The 19,951-nt window shown below is 37.7% G+C and overlaps 2 protein-coding genes across 5 annotated transcripts; one reads left to right on the forward strand and one right to left on the reverse strand.

Moving 5' to 3' along the window:
• Positions 1-31: 31 nt before the first annotated feature.
• On the reverse strand, positions 32-4,550 carry LOC586089 (28S ribosomal protein S26, mitochondrial). Of its 4 annotated transcripts, none has more exons than XR_004064157.1 (5): positions 4,191-4,550; positions 3,621-3,767; positions 3,123-3,246; positions 930-1,871; positions 32-825 (listed from the first exon to the last, which is right to left on the reverse strand). XR_004064157.1 is itself a non-coding variant. In XM_785884.5 (4 exons), the coding sequence occupies exons 1-4, from the start codon at positions 4,427-4,429 to the stop codon at positions 1,653-1,655; spliced, it is 729 nt and encodes a 242-aa protein (XP_790977.2). In that variant the 5' UTR covers positions 4,430-4,550; the 3' UTR covers positions 32-1,652. The 4 variants fall into 4 exon arrangements, 1 of the variants encoding a protein (XP_790977.2); XR_004064155.1 differs by having other exon boundaries at positions 32-877; XR_004064156.1 differs by having other exon boundaries at positions 878-1,871.
• A 103-nt stretch (positions 4,551-4,653) lies between these two features.
• Positions 4,654-19,449, forward strand: LOC586039 (N-acetyl-D-glucosamine kinase). The gene is made up of 10 exons (XM_030985730.1): positions 4,654-4,940; positions 9,575-9,659; positions 10,172-10,270; positions 11,267-11,408; positions 12,295-12,405; positions 13,634-13,746; positions 14,942-15,029; positions 15,467-15,567; positions 17,298-17,376; positions 18,570-19,449. The coding sequence occupies exons 1-10, from the start codon at positions 4,900-4,902 to the stop codon at positions 18,749-18,751; spliced, it is 1,041 nt and encodes a 346-aa protein (XP_030841590.1). The 5' UTR covers positions 4,654-4,899; the 3' UTR covers positions 18,752-19,449.
• Positions 19,450-19,951: the final 502 nt, after the last annotated feature.

The raw sequence follows: 19,951 nt of genomic DNA on the forward strand, positions 1-19,951 counted from the left end.
AATGTAAATGGACAATCATGTACTTGTACTACAATTTATCCATAGATTTGCTGTATTTGCCTCATTTAATTATGAGCAGATCAAAACGTACAATGTTAGTTCACTGTTATATAAGCAAACAATACAAATTACCCTAAACAGCTCACCTTGGCAAAAATGTCCATAATTTATTTAGGACTATTTTTTGTGCCACACTAAATTAATCACATCATTCAGGAATTACTGTATTTGTAAAAGTTTTTTTTTTATTGATAGACATCTCCTCTTAGAGTTTAGAGGAAATTCACATATAACCCTCACGAGTCAACTCATGTACATTCGTAATCTATGTTGTCTTTTAACAGGAAAAAGGAATCTGCTGAAAAATACAGTACGTTCCCTCAGCTGTTTAAGTTGGAAGTGTAAAGAAAGTTACTAATATATGTATGACATTTTCCTAGGTCAGTAGTTTTCAATCCCCACCCCCTCCCATGTATTGGCCTATCATTTGTAGTTAGTGCCTTTAGGTTAGAAGGTTAATCAAAAGTTCATGTTATATTTACTTGCAGCTTAAGAAATGTATATATGCACTACAATGTGCCTTGTGATTGATTCTGAAATAAAATATTTTGATGGTAAAATACTCAGAATAGGTGTCCTTGAAGATTTTGTGTGTGTTATTTATCAGTATAAATGGGTGTTCATGATAAAGAAGGCCAAGGACTAGCCAATAGACCCAACACTGTACAATAACCTAAAACCCAATTGCAACCCTAACCCTAACCAAATAGCTGTACATTTGACAAAATAAAGCCTGTGACAAATGTCAGAGCACCACACATGGACCTGTAGTAACTAGCTTCAGACAAAAGCACATGTCAGAGCACCACACATGGACCTGTAGTAACTAGCTTCAGACAAAAGCACATGTCAGAGCACCACACATGGACCTGTAGTAACTAGCTTCAGACAAAAGCACACTCGTAACAAATATCGTGGAGTCCTATCCAGATAAAATATCTCGTGTCATCTGCTGAAAACCAGAAGTTCATTAACTCATATCAAATAACGTAGTAACGCCCTTCCAACTCTCAACAGATGACATCTGGTATTGCCTTCCCTATTATATGTTGTTTGAAATCACTCCAGTGCAACAGCAGCATATAATGTTTGAATACTGGCAATACAAATTACATGCACATGTACCTCTGGTATTAATTTACACAAAATTACATATGTTTTTATCTTAGAACTGAATATTCAACTTCTTTCTTTATTGCTTTCCTATAAAAATCCACATTTCTGGTCTCCATTAAAGAAGTTGCATGTCACCTGTGATTTACAAACCATTTTCCATATAGGTTTTCTCCCAAAACTATTCTTTGCACAATCACTCATTACTTTCAAGAGAAACTTACATTTTAACAAGATAGAAATATCCAAACACACACTGCATAAAACAGATAACAAATCAGCACCTCTTTCAATAGACTTCCTTCACGATCAATGCTGAACGTACTTGGCAGATCAATAATGGGATGAAAAAGGATAAATTGATCTTAAAGTCAATAAATTTGGTGAGCACTGTCGTTCCTTGACATCTTCAAAAAGTCTAATCCAAGAACATGATACACATACTACCTGATGATATGATATCATCACATGATCAGAGATCAATTCTCTGCTGATTTTATGTGATCTCCATCTCCCTCCACTAACTCTTCATCCTTGGCTTTTACTGTCCTCTGTTTGAAACCTTCCCAAGCAGTGTCCTCCGGCAGGATGGGTTCTCCGCTCTTCTTCATGAGGAAGTTATAATTCTTGGGGTTGTCCAAAGCCTCGTTGATGGCAGCTTCCATGCTTTCCATGGTGATGAAAGTCTTGCTGGCCTCCTTTTAGTTTGAATAAAATGAAAATAAAATTGACAATAGCAGTGATTCATCATCAACGGACAATACATGTATACATGTACATGAAAACAAATCCTGGGATTTTATGCCACCTCCATTTCTCAACAATATCTTGCATAACTACATGTATATGGGTAATTCCATAAATTAGTGAACCACTTTGTGACATTTTTTGTGTCCCTGTTACATCAGGAACCCACATTTATTTGTGGCTCGCTCTAAGTAAAGACTTAAATAGTGGAGTCAGGGCTTAAATTAATCTGGAGTATGATTGTTAAGTAATTCTAGGTATTAGGATGCAATATTATGCTTGGATTAATCTCTTTACAATCTCACTCCACTATTTAAGCCTTTACTCAGAGCCACAAATATGTGTGGGTTCCTTATGTAACAGAGACACCAAAAAATGTCACAAAGTGGGTCCCTAATTTATGGAATTACCCATATCCAAGACAAGGATGAATCTATTGCTTCTACTGCCTTATTCAATCTCGGTAGAAGCAATAGATTCATCCTTGCTTAGAGCTTGTGAGAGCATTAATTAACAAATGATAAATGAATAAATATGAACACTGAGATTTATATGATTTATACTGGTCTATCTTTCCCATCTCATTTATAATGTACTTGACTGAGACTGGAGTGCTGTAGACTAATCCCATTCCCAACTACCCCCCTACAGACAATGGATGGTTGGATATAGTCTCATCAACATGATCTCCAGACTTTGCCAAACACATTTGCAATGAATAAGAAGGAAATCCCATAGCTTGTGGGAAAGGGCAAGTGACGGAAGTATTTCCCATCTTGCAGTATTGATAAGTTAAGCTGAACAGGTTCTTGACATAATTGCCCATGATGCACATTTGATCTTCCACATCCACAAAAGAAACGAGCAACACATGTATGACAAGGTATTTAAACAAAATATGACAACAATTTAAAATTAAGGCTCAATATGACTGACTATTCCTATTAATCAGGAGCCTTTAATATACAAGCTTTGCTTCTTAGTAGGTTCCACATATTTCAAATTATTATTTCTCTATGTTACAGGTCTATCATTTTTTTTATTATTATGCATTCTCTTTTAAAATCTTTTGTACGAGACAACCTTGTAAAAATTGTGAACTATAAAACGCAAATAATTCACTACATATCAATATATGCTACAATGTAATGTATTCAACTTTGACATCTTTAATTTCAATTCTAATAATAAAATAACTTTACCTGTTCCTGCAAGACAAGCTGTCTCATTCTCTCTGTTTCTTCTGCCTCCTGCTCTTCCTTCCTTAGCAACCTCTGCAGATTCTCTTCTTCATTCTCTTTAGCCTTGGCAGCAAGTTTCTCTTTCCTTCAATAAACATGAAAAACAAGAAAATGTCATTTGCATGGTTTTATCCTTTTATTAAGAATTAAGTTTTACTGACCCCACCCTTGTGACACACACTTTACCAAACTTCTGCAAGAACCTTAAAAATTGAAGGAATCAGACTAAACTGAAGAAGTAGAAGAAGTAGAAGTAGGAGGAGGAGGAGGAGGAGGGAGGAGGAGGAGGAGGAGGAGGAGAAGGAGAAGGAGAAGGAGAAGGAGAAGGAGAAGGAGAAGGAGAAGGAGAAGGAGAAGGAGAAGAAAAAGGTTGTTCTGAAATTAATTTTATTTATGAATAAAAAAGATCATGTGAAAACTATTAAACACTTTTGTACACTTATTCTTAGATGATATTACCTTCTTGCATTTATCTTTGCATTTTCTTGTTCATTCCACTTCAGTAGTTGCCTGAATTCTTCCTCCTCTTCCCGTTCTTGCTCAACACTGGACAGACCTTCTGCTGTTTCATCCTTTTTCCTCTCAAGTTCCGCATTGAATAAACGTCTGAAGAAGAAGACAAAATTGTTATGAGAAATACAATTTCAATAATATACAAGTCAAGATAGATCAATATAGGTCTAGTTTGTTTTGATAAAAAAAATAAGTGGCGTTGCCGTTGCTCCCCGACGTTATAATATTTTGCAGTTTTGGCACTTGAAAAAAAACCTCACAATATCACAAATTTAAGTTACTAAGTATGCATACGGCCACTAGATACATGTTCATCATTTCAATAAAAGTAAACATCAATCAAAAGCAGACGTGTGGCATTTGTTGAATGTCCAAACACCCCCCCCCCCCCCCCAATTCCCATGCACCGATTGTTAACACATTTATTTAGTCACATGATTTTCAGTATATGGGACAGTGCAAGAAATATTCCTTCACGATAAATTTAATAGTTATGACGATTTGAAGGTAGATTACCTGACAGCATTCATAGTGGAGTTATAATGAGGGATTTTCTCTACCAAGAAAGCACGTTCCCATGGATCCCAAGGAGTGGGTTCCCGAACCTTTCCTATTTTGGATTTGGCCTTCGGATCTGTTCTTCGTTTTCTCCATCTGACTTGCTGTATTTGGAGGGATCCTGTAGCACTAATTGGCTCCCATGACCGCTGAACTACTCTTAAATGTGATAAGTGTGTTCTCACAATGCCAAACATTTTGTACGTCCTCTGAAACCTTCCTGTAAAATGTATATCAATAAACAAAATAGAATAAAATCGGCACTGTCTTGACGATTTGTAAAGTGCACGAGTACGAAGAGTTTTGCAAATTATGAAGTTAATAAATTGTTGAACAAAGAGGGCGACATTCTTCGCGGGAATGTCAGCTTGAAACAGCCACACACCACGCTCGTGCAAGCCAATTTACGATCACGATTAGTACGCATGCCGATGACGAAAGGGGAAGATACGCCCACTTTTCGTGGTATGGGGGTCAGGTCCAAGCCATTTTAATACTTCTCATAAGCCAAACGAAATCGATGTTTATATAGGTTAATAAATGAGTCCAATCGAGATCGAGAGCCAGATCAGAGCGAATAGAAAAAGGAAGTTCCCAGCTGCTAATGCTATTGTGGAAGTAAAATCAGCATATAACCAGCTATTTTTCTCCACCTGAGTCGTGAAAAATGGGTGATTCTGGAAAAGCATTTTATGGAGGAATCGAAGGGTGAGTATAAAACACGAGTAAACTTGAAATATAGGGTCTATTAGCATGATTAGGGTCTAGAGTCTAGGCCTAGATCTATGCCATGATTCAACATCTGAAATGGGAGAGCCTGGAGAGGAGAAGAAATGCTGCAAGCCTCCACCTCATGTACAAGATCCAAAACAAAACAGTAGCCATCAATGCACACCATTACACAGCACCCATGATTGCCAGCAACACACAACAGTATCACTCAAAGAAGTTGCTGGCTATCCCATCCCGCACCCAGCTCTACCAGAACTCATTTTTCCCTCGGACAGTAACTGCATGGAATGCACTTTCAAAGATCACCCTTGATGCTACTTCACTGGAGGGCTTCAAGGGAGCGCTTCCACCAAGCATCTAGACCAACAAGAACTAGATAGTTTATTCCTCAGCACTACATCCTGACTTATGGATCCTGCTGAGTATCGTCGTAGAAGTAGAAGTAGAAGTTTGCCTTTGTTTAGGCAAATTAGTGTAACTCCATGCTCCAGGGAGCTCTCGCCAACGCCTTTGGTGTCGGAGCTCCCTGGAGTTAGTCTTGGGGAGTTAGGCATATTTCACATGCTCAGTCTTTGACTTTAGTCTTTACTTATGGTGGTGTGACCAAAGTTTGCGTGTGACCTAAGTTCGCTATCTCAAAAAAATCAGTAAGATTTCGAAAATCTGATAATGAAGTTATCACCAATGGAAAGAGGAACTTAAAAGATGAAATTTTCTTTGGAATTGGGTAAGAAATTGTGAAAATATTGTCAAAAGATCAGCAAAGTTTGCAATCTTTCGCGTCCGTTCCGAAAAATTATCAACTTACCGATAAGGGTCTGGAAATCTTCAATTTGAGAGCAGATTTCCTCAAAATTGTAAGTAAAAAGTGGTACCAACTGATTGTATGATATCTTGCCATGTAAATTATGATATTAACTTATTTTTGATGGATCGGATATCTTGATAAATCAACTGTAAACCCTCGTGCATGAAGTTAGGTATGGCACGCCTTTAGGGAAACAAATAAATATATGCGACACTTTCAAAAATATATTTCACTCAAATGTATACATGTATATTCAACACTTTCAGAAAACATTTGACAAGTTTTATTTGACAAGAATTTTATTCGACATAAATTTCATTTGACACATTGTTCGTCAAAAATTGTATTTGTCAAACAAATTATTTGACAAAAATTTTATTTGGCAAAAATTTCATTCGACAAACTTTCATTCGACAAAAATTTCATTCGACAAAAATTTAGTTTGACAAAATCTTATTGGGCACATTTTGTTTTGTTCTACAAAAATATTATTCCAAGGAATTATTTTACTTTTTATTTGACAATAAAGGTATTCAACAAAAAATATGTATTCAACAAAGAAGCTATTCGGCGTTGAATGCATGCCATGAAAAAGTTATTCGTCTCAAAAAAGTTATTCGTCTAAAAAAAAGCTGTTCGACTCGCCCATAATACATGCGATACTTTATACAAAAACAGTAGTGCACGCGTGCGCAACAGGTAATCCGCAAGACCCTAATTTGACTTTTTATCAAAAAATCATTGTGCCTTGAGCTACCTACTGGTTGTGTCAGGAGCAGCTATAGAACGTGGCCTATGGTAGTCTTATAGTGCAGACACTATTTTATGACTGACCAGGGTTTGTGCCTGGCTGCCTGCAAACTACGCAACAGGTTTACAGTATGAAGACTAGGAAGGCCTATAGCCTCTGGTCGGACTACTTAGGGAGACGCAGGCCCCATGCATACAGGTAGTCTAGGCATGCAGCGCAGCTAGATAGCTAGCTGGCTATATTTATAAGGCAGGCCATCAATAAAGTTATCCTATACTTTAGTGTGTTTTTATTATTTTTGGTTCCTAACTTCAGTCAACAGCTCTACATGCATGTGTATAAGTTGTGTCATATTCACATGCAGGTGTTCAAGTGACACGGTTATTGAATCTACAGACCTACTTTTGTGTGGGGGGGGGGGGGGGGGGGGGGGGGGGGGGGGGGGGGGGGTTGGTTGTGCACATAAATGCACCCCTATTAAAACGGATGAATATTTTAAATGTTAATGCTGCTCGGTCAATTCATGTTCCAGTACAAACATAACAACTTGCCACCTGTCTTTGATGACCTTTTTATACAGAACTCTTATATGGCAAGAAATGTAAGTAGTTTTCATATACCCATAATAGCTAAGACTTTCTTACAAAAACAGAAAGCCTTCAATTGGCCTATATGGAGTCATGTTCCACCTGATATAAATTGTCCTTCATTGTATTCATTGAGACTACATGTACATGTAAGTTAAGGTTATTCCTGATACTCAAGTAATCCATCATTTACAACATTCACGGAAGCACTTTTTCCCCCGTCTTTGATATTTTCTCCCTCTTCTTTCTCGTTATTGGTACCACCTCATCATTTGACCTTTTATTTACTTTTGATTGTATAATTTTTTATTATTATTGGGGGGAGATGAGGGTTAGGGTTCTATTTTAAACATACATTGGAGTCGTTTTATGTTCTATTATTGCATTGTATTGTATGTATGTATTTGATTTTATGTATTTTCCTATGTTTGGCATTTGTGGAGAAATACATTTAATTGAATCGAATTGAAGTTCAATGGCCTGCTTTCAAAAGAGTATGTAAACAGTATATGAATGAGTATATTACCTACTTCGTTTTAAGGGTTTTATTAATTATTTACAGTGGGTAGGATTGAGGATGATTAGAAGAGGGAGGGCATAGTGATGTAGACTGGAATTGAATGGATAAGGGATAGTGGTGGTGGTGGGGGGGGGGGGGTGTTATTGGAATATATAGGAGTGTATATTACCTACTTCGTTTCCACGTACCCAGGCACGTAGGCGGTAGCCATAGTTTGATGTTGTTTTTTTTGGGGGGGGGGGGGCACATGCATGTAATCGATAGAGGTCAAAAAAAGTTCAACTGATCTTGGAATTTGTTTGGGGGCATGCCCCCCCCCCCCCCGGCTACGTGGCTGCACGTACCCCCCCCCCCCCCATACCACTGCAGCTACAGTGGTCTCGATATTTGAAAATTTGACATTTTGTTCCTTAGGAGGAGGGGGGGGGGGGGGTAAGGTCACTTTTTTTATGTCAGCCATTGGCAATTTTTTTTTTTTTTTGCTAAAAAATACACACATAAAAAAAAACTAAAGGGGGGGTTTAACCCCCTCCCCCCACCCTGCGTACGTGCCTGCTCTAACTTATACTTGCCTGTTCATCGATCCAGGATTCTTCTAGCCATGGTTACTGCTAATAGTATTAGTACTAGTAGTAGTGGCTATTCACAAATAATTTGTAAAGGGAGGAGACTCAGATTGTGTGCTAAAAGTATAAGACAACATGCAGACAAGAGATCCAGGTCCGGCATACGTGCCATAGCTCCCCCCCCCCCCCCCCCCAAAAAAAAGGATGTGTCCCTGACGCGGTTCTAGGACAATTACTCCCTGGACAAATCAACCCCCCCCCCCCCCTGCTAAGTACCAGCGGAACAATTATCCCCCAAGGACAATCACACTCCTCCGCCCGCCCCCCCCCCCAGGACAATGACCAACTCGGAAAATTACCCCCTACACTACTTCTAGGAACTCTGGGACAATTACCACCACCACCCCCCCCCCCCCCCCCCCCCGAGATCACCCCCTTTGTGTATGTGTTTGGAAGGGAGTGGGGGGGGGCGGGGGAGCTCGCCCAATTCAAATTCAATCCAATTCAAACTTTATTGATTTCAATCCAAACAGATAGGATCATTCTCATAATATCTTGTCTTTTGGCAATTGTCTTGGGAGGGTAATTGCCGGGGGGGGGGGGGGGGGGTACTCAGATTAGGTTTGAACGGGGTGTATAACTGAAGCGTCTAAACCATACCCATTATAAGGGTCATTTAAAAAAAATAACAAGTAAAATTGGACGGACTACAGTGTATGTTGGGTGAAAGATGTAGTTTTACATGTTGTACATGTATGTAGCTGTACTGTTTACGGCGCGCCAGTGGGGTCCATAAAACTACGTCACAAAAATTTTCTTTCCGACTGAAGCGTCTACCGGTAAACCATACCCATTATAAGGGTCATTAAAAAAAAAAACATGTAAAATTGGACGGATTATGTTGGGTGAAAGATGTAGTTTTACATGTTGTATGTAGCTGTACTGTTTACGGCGCGCCAGCGGGGTCCATAAAACTACGTCACAAAAATTGTCTTTACGCTAAAAGTCAACTCCCTTGTTCTAAGAATCTGAGAGGTGTTTCTAAAACGTGTTTTAGAGGGATTTCAATATATTGATATATCAAATGAATATTATGGTATTCTACGTGCTTTCCGCTTTATTTGCCATATTTGTGATTTTCATGGAATATCAACTTTAAGGTTGCGCTGTTTTTCATTTGCTAGTGAACTTCTTTTTCCAGTATTAATCGATACATCATGTTAGAGTATTTTAAATTCAGATATAAGTATGATTTGGAATTTTGGATTTTCGGAGTGAAAAGTGCTAAGTTTTGCTTAGTAGTGTAATTCAAGCTTTCATTTGATCCAACCTAATAAAGGTTTTGTTTTTTTGTTTTTCTTTCCTTTACATTTTAAAGAGGAGCCACCCATTCCAAGATGGTTATCATGGATGAGAGTGGGTCAGTGCTGGCATGGAGTGAAGCTCAGAGCACCAACCATTGGGTAAGTCGGACAGAACATTTCTTCACCTCTAGAGACAGAAATAACTGTCTGGTTTTATGGGCAACTGACTTTTGTTAACCTTGTATAGAGGTGGTCAGTGGAGCCAGACTTACACGAAAGTGACCATAATGGTCAGTTTGGGCCAAAAAGTGGCCAAAATGTCATGAGTAGAATAAATAAAAACATTCTTTGAATCTGCACAAAATTATACCCAGTTAGGCTAAATGTATTAAAACCTTCCCCACCAAAAATCCTGATTTAAATACATTTACCTTTTCAGCCAGGATATATAACAAAGAAGAGCCACCGCTGATAGGATGTCAACTTTTTCCTATGATCCATCATGTGAAATTGAATAAACGCTGGTGTCTCTAGATAAGATGGTGCTGTGGATCGTGAAGCAACCATGCTGTTTCAAGAGCATACATGTCAAACAATATGTTATGTATGCTATGCCTTCAATCTAGCAATATTTCCCAAGGTTTAACATAATTTTGTACTTGTTTTCTCAGCTGATAGGTATTGACCTGTGTCTAGTGAGAATCAACAGCATGGCTGAGGAAGCAAAGAAGAAGGCTGGTATTGATATTCAAACTCCACTCAAGGCGCTGGTAAGAAGGAGATGATGAAAGTTTAATCATTTATGCAACCCATAATACTATTTCCAATTTCTTTTTGGGAGAAGGGGGAGGGGGAGGGGAGCTGGCTTTATCAAAATTAAAAAATTAAAAAATGTTCCAAAGCAGGAAAATTGGGACTGTTTTGAGGGTTTAATGGGTGGTGTAGCAATAATTCCTGCACTTTATGATATTAAGACAGCCACATAACATTCTAAATTGCTTGTGCATATCTCATTGTAGCTGATGATAGGAAGGAAACAGTTGTACACTGTCATTGAACTTTCATATCTTTATCAATGAGTTCTACTCTAACATCTTTGGCTCAGTCAATATGATCAAAGTACAAAGTCACTGCTCGCTATCATAAGATCCTGTAACCTTTTCTTATTTCCTTTGTGTAGGGGGTAATACGTGATATAGGTACATTTTTATCACATTAAGAGGTAATTACCTCTTGTCAAGTTGTTATGTCAATAGTAACTGCAAAGCTCATAAGCTACATTGCCTTACATATTTCAGATCATAAGCATTATGATTGGCCTTGAAATGTTTTCCCAAAAGCTGACCCATTGGGCAAAATGATTAGGACTACAATCAATTGATTGATTAAGTACTAAGCAATTGAGAATTTGTCACTTTTAACTGTAAGCTTTAGGGAACCTATTCAGCTCAGGTCATATATTAGGCATTATATTCATGAGCAATAATGATCTGGAACCATCTGCCCGGCTCAGCAGTCAATGCAAAAGGAACAACCCACTTCAAGGAGGTTGCTCTACCCATCATTAGAATGATGCACCTCTGTAGGCTCTCACATCTTTAAAGTTTACTGGCATGGTTTTAACTTACACTATTAATAACAACTTCTTATTCAGACAAGGTCATTTTGCGAGTCCCATATTTTTGTTCTTATTTTGTAATAATTTGTTAAAGTCCTGATATTGAGATCCCATTGTAACTTATTGGGACTCTTTCCGCCATTTTCAGGGTCTTTCTTTGAGTGGTGGTGAACAGAAGGAAGGTCAACGCAAGGTCATTGAGGGTATGAAGGAGACCTTTCCATACGTCAGCGAAAACTATCACATGTGCACCGATACCTATGGAGCTATCGCCACTGCCTGCAAAGCCGGTTAGTTAAAAACTAATGTTGGTGTCCCAACATGTTGATTTTTTGTTTATTGATCAATACAGATGTGCATTTTCTGTTACTTTTTAGACGATATGGAAACATTTTGTAATATTTCTTATGAAAATGACAGTAAGATGATGTAATAAAGGAGGAAATGTGAATCCTAATGTTTCTTTTAAGCCCCGATTATATGCATAGATATTGCTCTCACATGAATGATAAATAACTGAATAAAATGAACTAAGCCTGATGTAATTTTATCTATAATTGGCTGCCTGTTACCTATCGTCTTCTCAAAAATCATTTATACAAATGAAAATTGATTAACAATTTGTTTTTATTTAAGTTCCTTTCTAACTTTTTATTTTGTAATGTGGTAATTAATTTGTATTACATGTGCCTGACATAAAAATGTGATGTTGGTAAATAATTAACTTGGAGGCTTTTCAAAGATGTTGACAGAACCACGTCAAACTAAGGCCAGTGAGAAAGATATATTACACATATCCTGTCAATATTATAAGGCCTGTTTTCATCAGCTCGAAGTTTGCCAAATAACCCAATATTTTCAGACTCGGGATATTATCCCAAAGCTCGAAATTGCGTTTTCACCAGACCAATACGCTCATCACAAAGTAGCTCGGACAGGCGCAAATTAGCCCGCCATTTCCCATATTGTGGGATATTTTGGAAGCATGTTCAAGATTTCTCTGGATATTTTCTCGACCAAATATCCCCAAATTAGATCTGCGGGTTGATGAAGACGCAGATTAAATGGTTAATTTGCGATCAGGATAGTTAAAATCGCGAGTTATTTGGCAAACTCGAGCTGATGAAGACGTGCCTATTTTTTTTTTCTTTTCTGGTATTAATTTCCCACATACAGGAGGCATAGTGTTGATCTCAGGTACAGGGTCCAACTGCCAGCTCATTAACCCTGATGGATCGGTCCACGGGTGTGGAGGATGGGGTCATATGCTGGGTGATGAAAGCTCAGGTAGGATCAATCATAGCTAGTTGATATGATGTAGTTGTAACAACGTGGAATATGGGGTCATATGCTGGGTGATGAAAGCTCAGGTAGGTAGGATCATAGCTAGTTGATATGATGTGGTTGTGGCAACGTGGAATATGGGGTCATATGCTGGGTGAGGAAAGCTCAGCTAGGTAGGATCATAGCTAGTTGATATGTGGTTGTGGCAACTCGGGTACTTCCGTTTGGTACATTTTAAATCATGGAGCTCCATATAGGTCCCTCCCATAGAGATTGTGTGTGGGAGGGAACTATTATTTTGGATGGGGTCATATGCTTGGTAACGAAAGCTCATAGCTAGTTGATATGATGTAGTTGCGACAACTAGGGCACTTCTGATTCATTGGTCAATCCTTGATTTCATGGAGCTCCATATAGGTCTGTCCCATTGAGATTGTACGTGGGCGGAATTAGTGCTACATGATTTAAATCCCCACTGCACTAGTTTGGCCAGGAGGGATTAGACCTCCCTGCATGTTCACTGACAGGTGGGCATCTCATCAAATCAGCTCTCAATTAACATAAGACAGAGAGGACCATGGGAGACCAATGGTCACCGCTTAGTCATTGTTTGCTATATAGAGGGCGCAAGTAGCTACAAGTAGTGTAGTGGCACTTAACATAACTTTTAAGCAATCAATCACCTCCACATACTATCATGATTATATCTCATCCATTTCATTGTCATAATTACTAGCTCTTATAACCTGCACACATTATTATTGCTAATACCATTTTCAAGCTCTTGGTGGCCACTGCAAGACAGTCTATAACGATGTACATATCCTTTTGGAAAATATGATCCTATTTAATATCATTCATGCAGATAGGGCTTGAGCAGTGTTGAGACCAGGGGTGTGTTTCACAAAGACTAAGATCCACTTTAAGTTGGACTTAGATATGGTAGGACGTTCATGCCACTGTTTGCTCTCACCATTATGATCTTTAGATAATAATTTTTCCTTCAATAATGAATTATAAAAAAACATGAATTCTGTAGATTTGTGACCATGATTTGTACATTCCTTCAGAGACCAATGCCAGTAAATGGTGAGAGAAAAAGTGGCATGAACACCTGCCATAGTTAAGTCCAACTTAAATTGATCTTATTCTTTGTGAAACACTCCCCTGATTATGGAGATGACTGAAATGCAGTGACTATTATATATGTCCAATTTTATTTTCTATTCAGCGTACTGGATTTCACAGAAAGCTGTTAAGACTGTCTTTGATGCACTAGATAACCTAGCACAGCCACCGCATGACATAACATACATTAAAAAAGCCATGGAGGAATACTATGGGGTAAATTGAATCACTTTTATGTTTCCTAGATCCTTTTTTTTTAATAGACTACGGTCATGTTTATATGCAGTTTAGTGTAGTAGTCTAGTTATAAATAAGACTTTCTACTACCGGTAACCTTTGTCTCAAAGGAGCATTGACATTGCCAAATTTAAATTCATGTTAAATTCGTTTGAGGCCTATATGCACCTGTTGAGGTAGTTGCACAATTATTCATGTATAGAACAGTGCTATATTTTGTGTGTCTTGCGTATTTGATATTGTCTAAGAATTCTTATTCAGAGCTATTCTCCTTCAAAATTACATTAAAGAAGACTACATCTTGTCTTCTAGCCAGAACTTGCCACTCTTCTTACTTTGAAATTCATTCTCAAGTTTGACTGCATATGATGAGAACCTGTTCTAGAATCACTCTTCATATTGAAAGTTTTACTATATGTTTGCTCATATTGTCAGCTTTCCAAAAAATGGAGGGGTACATTAAATATTGTAGGGTGTATTAAGCCAAAGCCCTTTTGCCCCCCCCCCCCCCCCCCCCCCCCCAGCAAGAGATATGTGCTCATGTGTCCATCGTGTAAAATAATTAAAGGGGAATTCCACTCTTATAAGTTGGTTAAAGGTTAATAGAAGCAGAAAATGAGAGGAACAGGTCAGTGACAGTTTGAGCAATTTCCAATTAAAAATAGAAAGTTATGAATGTTTAAAGCTGCTATCTATGAAACAAAAATTGTCAACTCTGACGTATCTTGTGAGGTTCCCTCCCATCTGATTTTTGTCTTTTAAAAAATCGGAAATTTCTATTTTTTCCTAAAGAAAATTTGCAATCATACATGCACCATAAATGTAATTATTGCAATATGTTTCTATACAATCCCTGTCCTTGAAAACAAATCTATTCCATCATCAATAACTAAAACAACAAAAGTTTATGAGATTTTTGTACAGAGCAAAGTGGAGAGGACCTCACAGGATACGTCACAGTGTTGCCAATTTGTGTTTCACAGATTACAACTTCAAAAATTCATAACTTTCTTATTTTTAAATCGGATTTTTCTCAAACTTTCAGTGGCCTGTTCCTCTCGTTTTCCTGCTTCCATTAAAACCAACTTAATATCAGGGTGGCCTTCTCCTTTAAATGTTGAACTATATACCAGTATTACCATTTACCCTTCTTTACTTTTTATTTTTCCTTCAGTTTACTGAGAGATTTGGTCTTTTAGACCAAGTTTACACCAACTTTGACAAATCAAAGTTTGCGGGCTTCTGCAAGCGCCTATCACTGGGTAAGCATACATTCTCTATTTTACCTTCTGTTTTTATAGAAAATAATGAAATATATATCAAATTAAAATGTTTTGGTATTCTTAAAAGATCAAGAAAAGTCATGAAAAAAGGGTCTTAATTCCAAAGAGAAACCTGTTTTAACTCGAATAACATACATCCAATGTCGCGTGAATATGGTACTTTTTGTGAATCCTTACTCAGTAAGCCGCAAAATTGGTAATATTCAGAGCCCATTTTAGACCAACTTTCAGACAAAAATGGGGCATATTTTGTGGAAATTGTTCTTGAAAGTCCGCCAACAGGGGGTCATTTTAGACTCTGCTAATGGTTGTGCGTCGCACCTTTGAATATAAAGTAACAAAATGGGGCTGTCCATAAATAAATGAAATTTTAGTTTGGGGTTGTTTGTAATCTGTTAGTTTCTTCTATCTTCCAGGCGCTAGAGATGATGCTGATCCGTTGTGTCTATGGTTGTTCAAAGAAGCGGGAAGACTACTAGGAAGGCACATCATAGCTGTATCTCCTACTATCAATCAGGTAGGATCAGTCATTAGCTAACAGATAGTTACTATTTTCCTAGGATAATAGATACTGTTATACAAATAATACACAGCAGTGAGGGCATTAGTAAGAATTACCCACACAAGGTACCTTTGAAATTTGTTTCGAAGGTACCGAGTGTTGGTAATTTTACTACTACTAATAATAATAATAATAGTGAACATTTATAATGGGCCATGTCTGTCAAAAAATGACACTCCTGGTGCAGTTGTGTGGAAATTGTATAATTGTGGGCATACAACCATAAAGTAGTTTAAGAAAGAAAGTCAAATACACATACACTGTAAGTTAAAGTTACTTCAGGACATAATTTGCAATAATAGAATAATACAATACAAAGCATATATTACAATAATGCCCGAACAAAACGGTGTGTATTATTTGTTTCATTAAACAATGTTTTATATCATAACTTTACTAATGACCGGTCATTAGTAAAAATTATGTGTTAGGCAAAATACTAAATTGCATGGTCACATGTATGCTCTCAATCGATCATTTGATTAGGATCCGCTTCATCTTATAAATTAAACTGACCCACTCTGACTATGGTTGTTCCATGAAGCTGGAAGATTCCCCAGAAGGCCTTCTCTCCACATATAGATCAGATGAGATCAGTGAGAAACTAGTATTAGCTAGTCTAACAGATACATGTAGCTATTATCCTTCCTGAATAGTAGTTACCTGATAGTTTATACAGTCAAACCTGCTTTAGTGACCACTTGTCTACAAAGACCACATTTTTTGTTTTCCTTGAAAATGGTTTCTCATTGAAACATGTACTAAAGGAACCTGTCTACAAAGACCACCCGTCTACAAAGACCACTTTTTGTGTTTCCCTTGGGCGGTCGCTATAGACAGGTGTGACTATACTATATTTAAATGAGCCATTTCATCTATGGTTGTTCCATGAAGCTGCAAGACTTCTAGGAAAGCACAGAGTTTGCCGTCTCTCCACATGTAGATCAGATGAGATCTGCCACTAACATTAGGTCCCTTTATTCAGTAAAATAATTTACAAACGGAGTACCGTACCTTCGTGATTCCAACTCTTTCAAATCATTTTAGTACCAGGTGCACCCTGATTCAAGTTTGTTTGAAAATGTGTAAGTAGAATAAGTCTAGAGAGAAAGACAATTTCTTCCATTGCTGAGATGGATGTCAGGGAAGTGTTTCACAAAGACTAAGATTGACTTTAAGTTGGACTTAACTATGGCAGACCTCATGCCACTGTTTGCTCTCATCATTTACTGGCATTGGTCTCTCAAGGGACGTACAAATAATTGTCACAAATCTATTCATTATTGAAGGAAAAAAAATATCTAGAGATCATAATGGTGTGAGCAAACAGGGGCATGAACAACCTGTCATAGTTAAGTCCAACTTAAAGTTCATCTTAGTCTTTGTGAAACACTCCCCAGATCTACTTGGTAGGTTTGAAGATGGAGAAAGGGTGTCATGCACAAATGGAAGACACAGGGGGAAAGAGAATGGTGATGTCTTCCATTTACGAGAGGAAGATCAGAAGAACAGGTTCATGTAGATGTGCAAATTGAGGAAGGAATACACAAATAATGAGACAAAAGTAGTGGGACAGAAGGAAATCAAGTGGCCATTTTCTACAATGCTACTTTCATTCTTATGAACAAGATTCATTAATCAAAGAGTTGTTTGGTTTCATGTTTCTCTTGATATTTCTCTTGCAGACCCTGTTAAATGGTGAAGGAGGATTAAGGATTGTCTGTGTTGGATCTGTGTGGAAGAGCTGGGATCTACTAAAGGAAGGTAACATTTATAATAATCTACATGTTCATTAGATGATCTACTTGGAGTTGGAATAAAAGAATGGCAGAAATAATAACAAATGTAACAAAGTAACAAAGGAGACGCGATGGCTCAGTGGTAGAGCAGCGGTTTTGTAACTGGGAGGTCCCAGGTTAGAAACCAAGTCGATGTGCTAGTGCACTTTGATAGGGCATTCATTCTCATACCAAGTCCCTTGGAGAGGATTTAAAGCCATCGGTCCCCTGGTTGCTTACTTACAATCATACACATGCTTTCTTAGCGGTCAGTTTAAACAAACCATCAAACCAAAACAATGTGAAAGAAACAAACATGTGATTAAACACTCAGATGCCATTTGGTCATTGCACTCTAAAAATCTGACCTTGGTTTATGTACGCATTCGATTCTCATTGACACGTTGTGCTTTAAGTCTTGTTCAGATATGACATTCTGAAATTGCGATGGTTTTTATGATGACGTAGAGTAAAGTAATAAACTTCACATTTTTGTATCTTGTAACATAGAGCTATGTGAATACATGTAGGAACTTTCAGCTTCTCTTGTTATCCAGTGACTTTGCCATTGACAATTAACTTCAGGGACCCGTTTCACAAAGCCTTTTTTCAATGACAAATGACTAAAATCAGTGACAAATCTGCTGACAACCATTCAAAAGGCAAGGATTTCAGTAGCTTATATCACAAACTGTCATTTGTCACTGATGACAAGTTTTGTGAAACGGCCCCCAGATATCGCTACAATTCACTCCTCTCCACCAACCAAGGTTTCTTGAGGACTCCTACCTGGGCCTCAAAGAACTCTTCTGTACTCAAACTGAATGGCTCGAATTCAGTTTTGAATTTAACCCATGGTTTAAACCCTCATTTTCATAACCCTTGGTTTTAAATTAGCGCAAATTAAGTGTACTTTGCCTTGCGCAAGTCTAATATTGGACCTCTGGCTGTGTCGCGCTTAATTTGTGCTAATTTTATAAAGATGAAGATTTGAACCTCCTTTGTGAATTCGGGCCAATGACTTCAAAATTCTTAACACCAAACCATTACACTGCAATGTTGACATCATTTGCATCAATCATCTTCTCTTTCCTTTCAATACTCCAATGTCAGACATTAAAATATCTCCCTTTTCCTTTTCCTTTTCCTTTGTGTCATCCATTTCCCTTTGCGACCAAGGTTTCCTAGCTGGCTTAGCGAGACCTAACGACTCTTACCCAGACATCAAAGACTTCACTCTACTCAAGCTTAAGGAATCTTCAGCCATAGGGGCGGCCAGGCTCGGAGCCAAAGTCCTCAGTGTCGACCTCCAGATCGACTACGAATCCACGGTCGATGTCCTATTCCAACACACCCAATGAATGTCATATAATCGGTGGATGTGTTAATCTAGGTACACAAGATATATATTTGTGTGCATATATATATATTTATGATGGTGCATCGCCTGTGCGTACATGTATTGTCAAAGTGGGTATGTGTACAGTGTTTATTGTGCTTGTGTATGTATCTTCGCTCTCAATAGATACTGCAATTGAGAAATATGTGGCATTGAAGCCTAGCTGCCAGTACTACCATCATATAGATTTGCTAAATACATAATAATCAATGTTAATAGATTCTATTTTGTATTGGGCATTTCTGAGAAATTTTACTCCTGTTACTAACATTTAATTCAATTCAATTCAATTTGTTTTATTCATTTCCATTTGCAATATAAACAATACAAAGATATATACAATAATAAGCATTTGCAAAATATAAGAAAATGAAAATTGGAACTAAAAAATAAGGCCAAATGGACTTGTGGAGCATTGTATCAAAATAGATAACATGAGAATATTTAAATAAAGCCATTTTCAAAATTGATGCTTGTGATAATGGAGAAATCAAAATTAGTCATCATCCTTTTGCTAGTACATGCATTTAAATAAATATGTATTTTGGAAAGAAAATCTATTTGGGTATAAGCCTGTACATACACAATATACGTTCTGGTCAATGTGACATGGGGAAATGCAAAAGGAAAACACTCTCGAGTTGCCTGATAAATACTGTGCTCTGAATTCATACAGGTTTGTGAAAGAATACTTTAAACCAGGCCTTCTCAACTGGCGGCGCGCGCGCGCGCCACTTGTGGCGCTTGCGGTCAGTCGGAGTGGCGCACGACTGTTGCAACAACAAAACAAAATACAGAAAGAAAGAAAGAAAATATATATTTTAGAATTAAATACTCAGCTAAATCAAGAAGTTGCAGTCTAATTTGAGCCCAAAATGCCTGCTTAACAAACAAAAAGAAAGGGGAATTTATTGTTTTTTACCATTTTATACGAATCTTAACCTAAGGTCTGAACAACAATTAGCTTACGATGGGATACCAATTTTAACATTGCCAATCTCTGGAAACATCTTGTTTTTGTTTGTTTGATGTTCCCTTTTTTTGACATTTCCCGTGTTTATGGCACACAAAAAACTACATATAAATATACCTCCAGTGTAATTGTCCCCAGGAATCGTACCATTTTTTTCACATTAATATGAAATTATGATTGATTATATTG

The sequence above is a fragment of the Strongylocentrotus purpuratus genome, unplaced genomic scaffold, assembly GCF_000002235.5.
Source record: "Strongylocentrotus purpuratus isolate Spur 01 unplaced genomic scaffold, Spur_5.0 spur5_scaffold_15, whole genome shotgun sequence".
Classification (NCBI taxonomy): domain Eukaryota; kingdom Metazoa; phylum Echinodermata; class Echinoidea; order Camarodonta; family Strongylocentrotidae; genus Strongylocentrotus; species Strongylocentrotus purpuratus.

What these genes read in the sequence shown, in the direction of transcription:
- LOC586089 (XM_785884.5), bottom strand. Translation starts at nt 4,429, where the DNA reads ATGTTTGGCATTGTGAGAACACACTTATCACATTTAAGAGTAGTTCAG. An exon ending in TCCACTATGAATGCTGTCAG is followed by an intron (nt 3,768 to 4,190) that starts GTAATCTACCTT and finishes CTTCTTCTTCAG; the next exon opens with ACGTTTATTCAATGCGGAAC. An exon ending in AGCTTGTCTTGCAGGAACAG is followed by an intron (nt 1,872 to 3,122) that starts GTAAAGTTATTT and finishes TCAAACTAAAAG; the next exon opens with GAGGCCAGCAAGACTTTCAT.
- LOC586039 (XM_030985730.1), top strand. Translation starts at nt 4,900, where the DNA reads ATGGGTGATTCTGGAAAAGCATTTTATGGAGGAATCGAAGG. An exon ending in CTGCAAGCGCCTATCACTGG is followed by an intron (nt 15,030 to 15,466) that starts GTAAGCATACAT and finishes TCTATCTTCCAG; the next exon opens with GCGCTAGAGATGATGCTGAT. An exon ending in CTGGGATCTACTAAAGGAAG is followed by an intron (nt 17,377 to 18,569) that starts GTAACATTTATA and finishes TTTGCGACCAAG; the next exon opens with GTTTCCTAGCTGGCTTAGCG.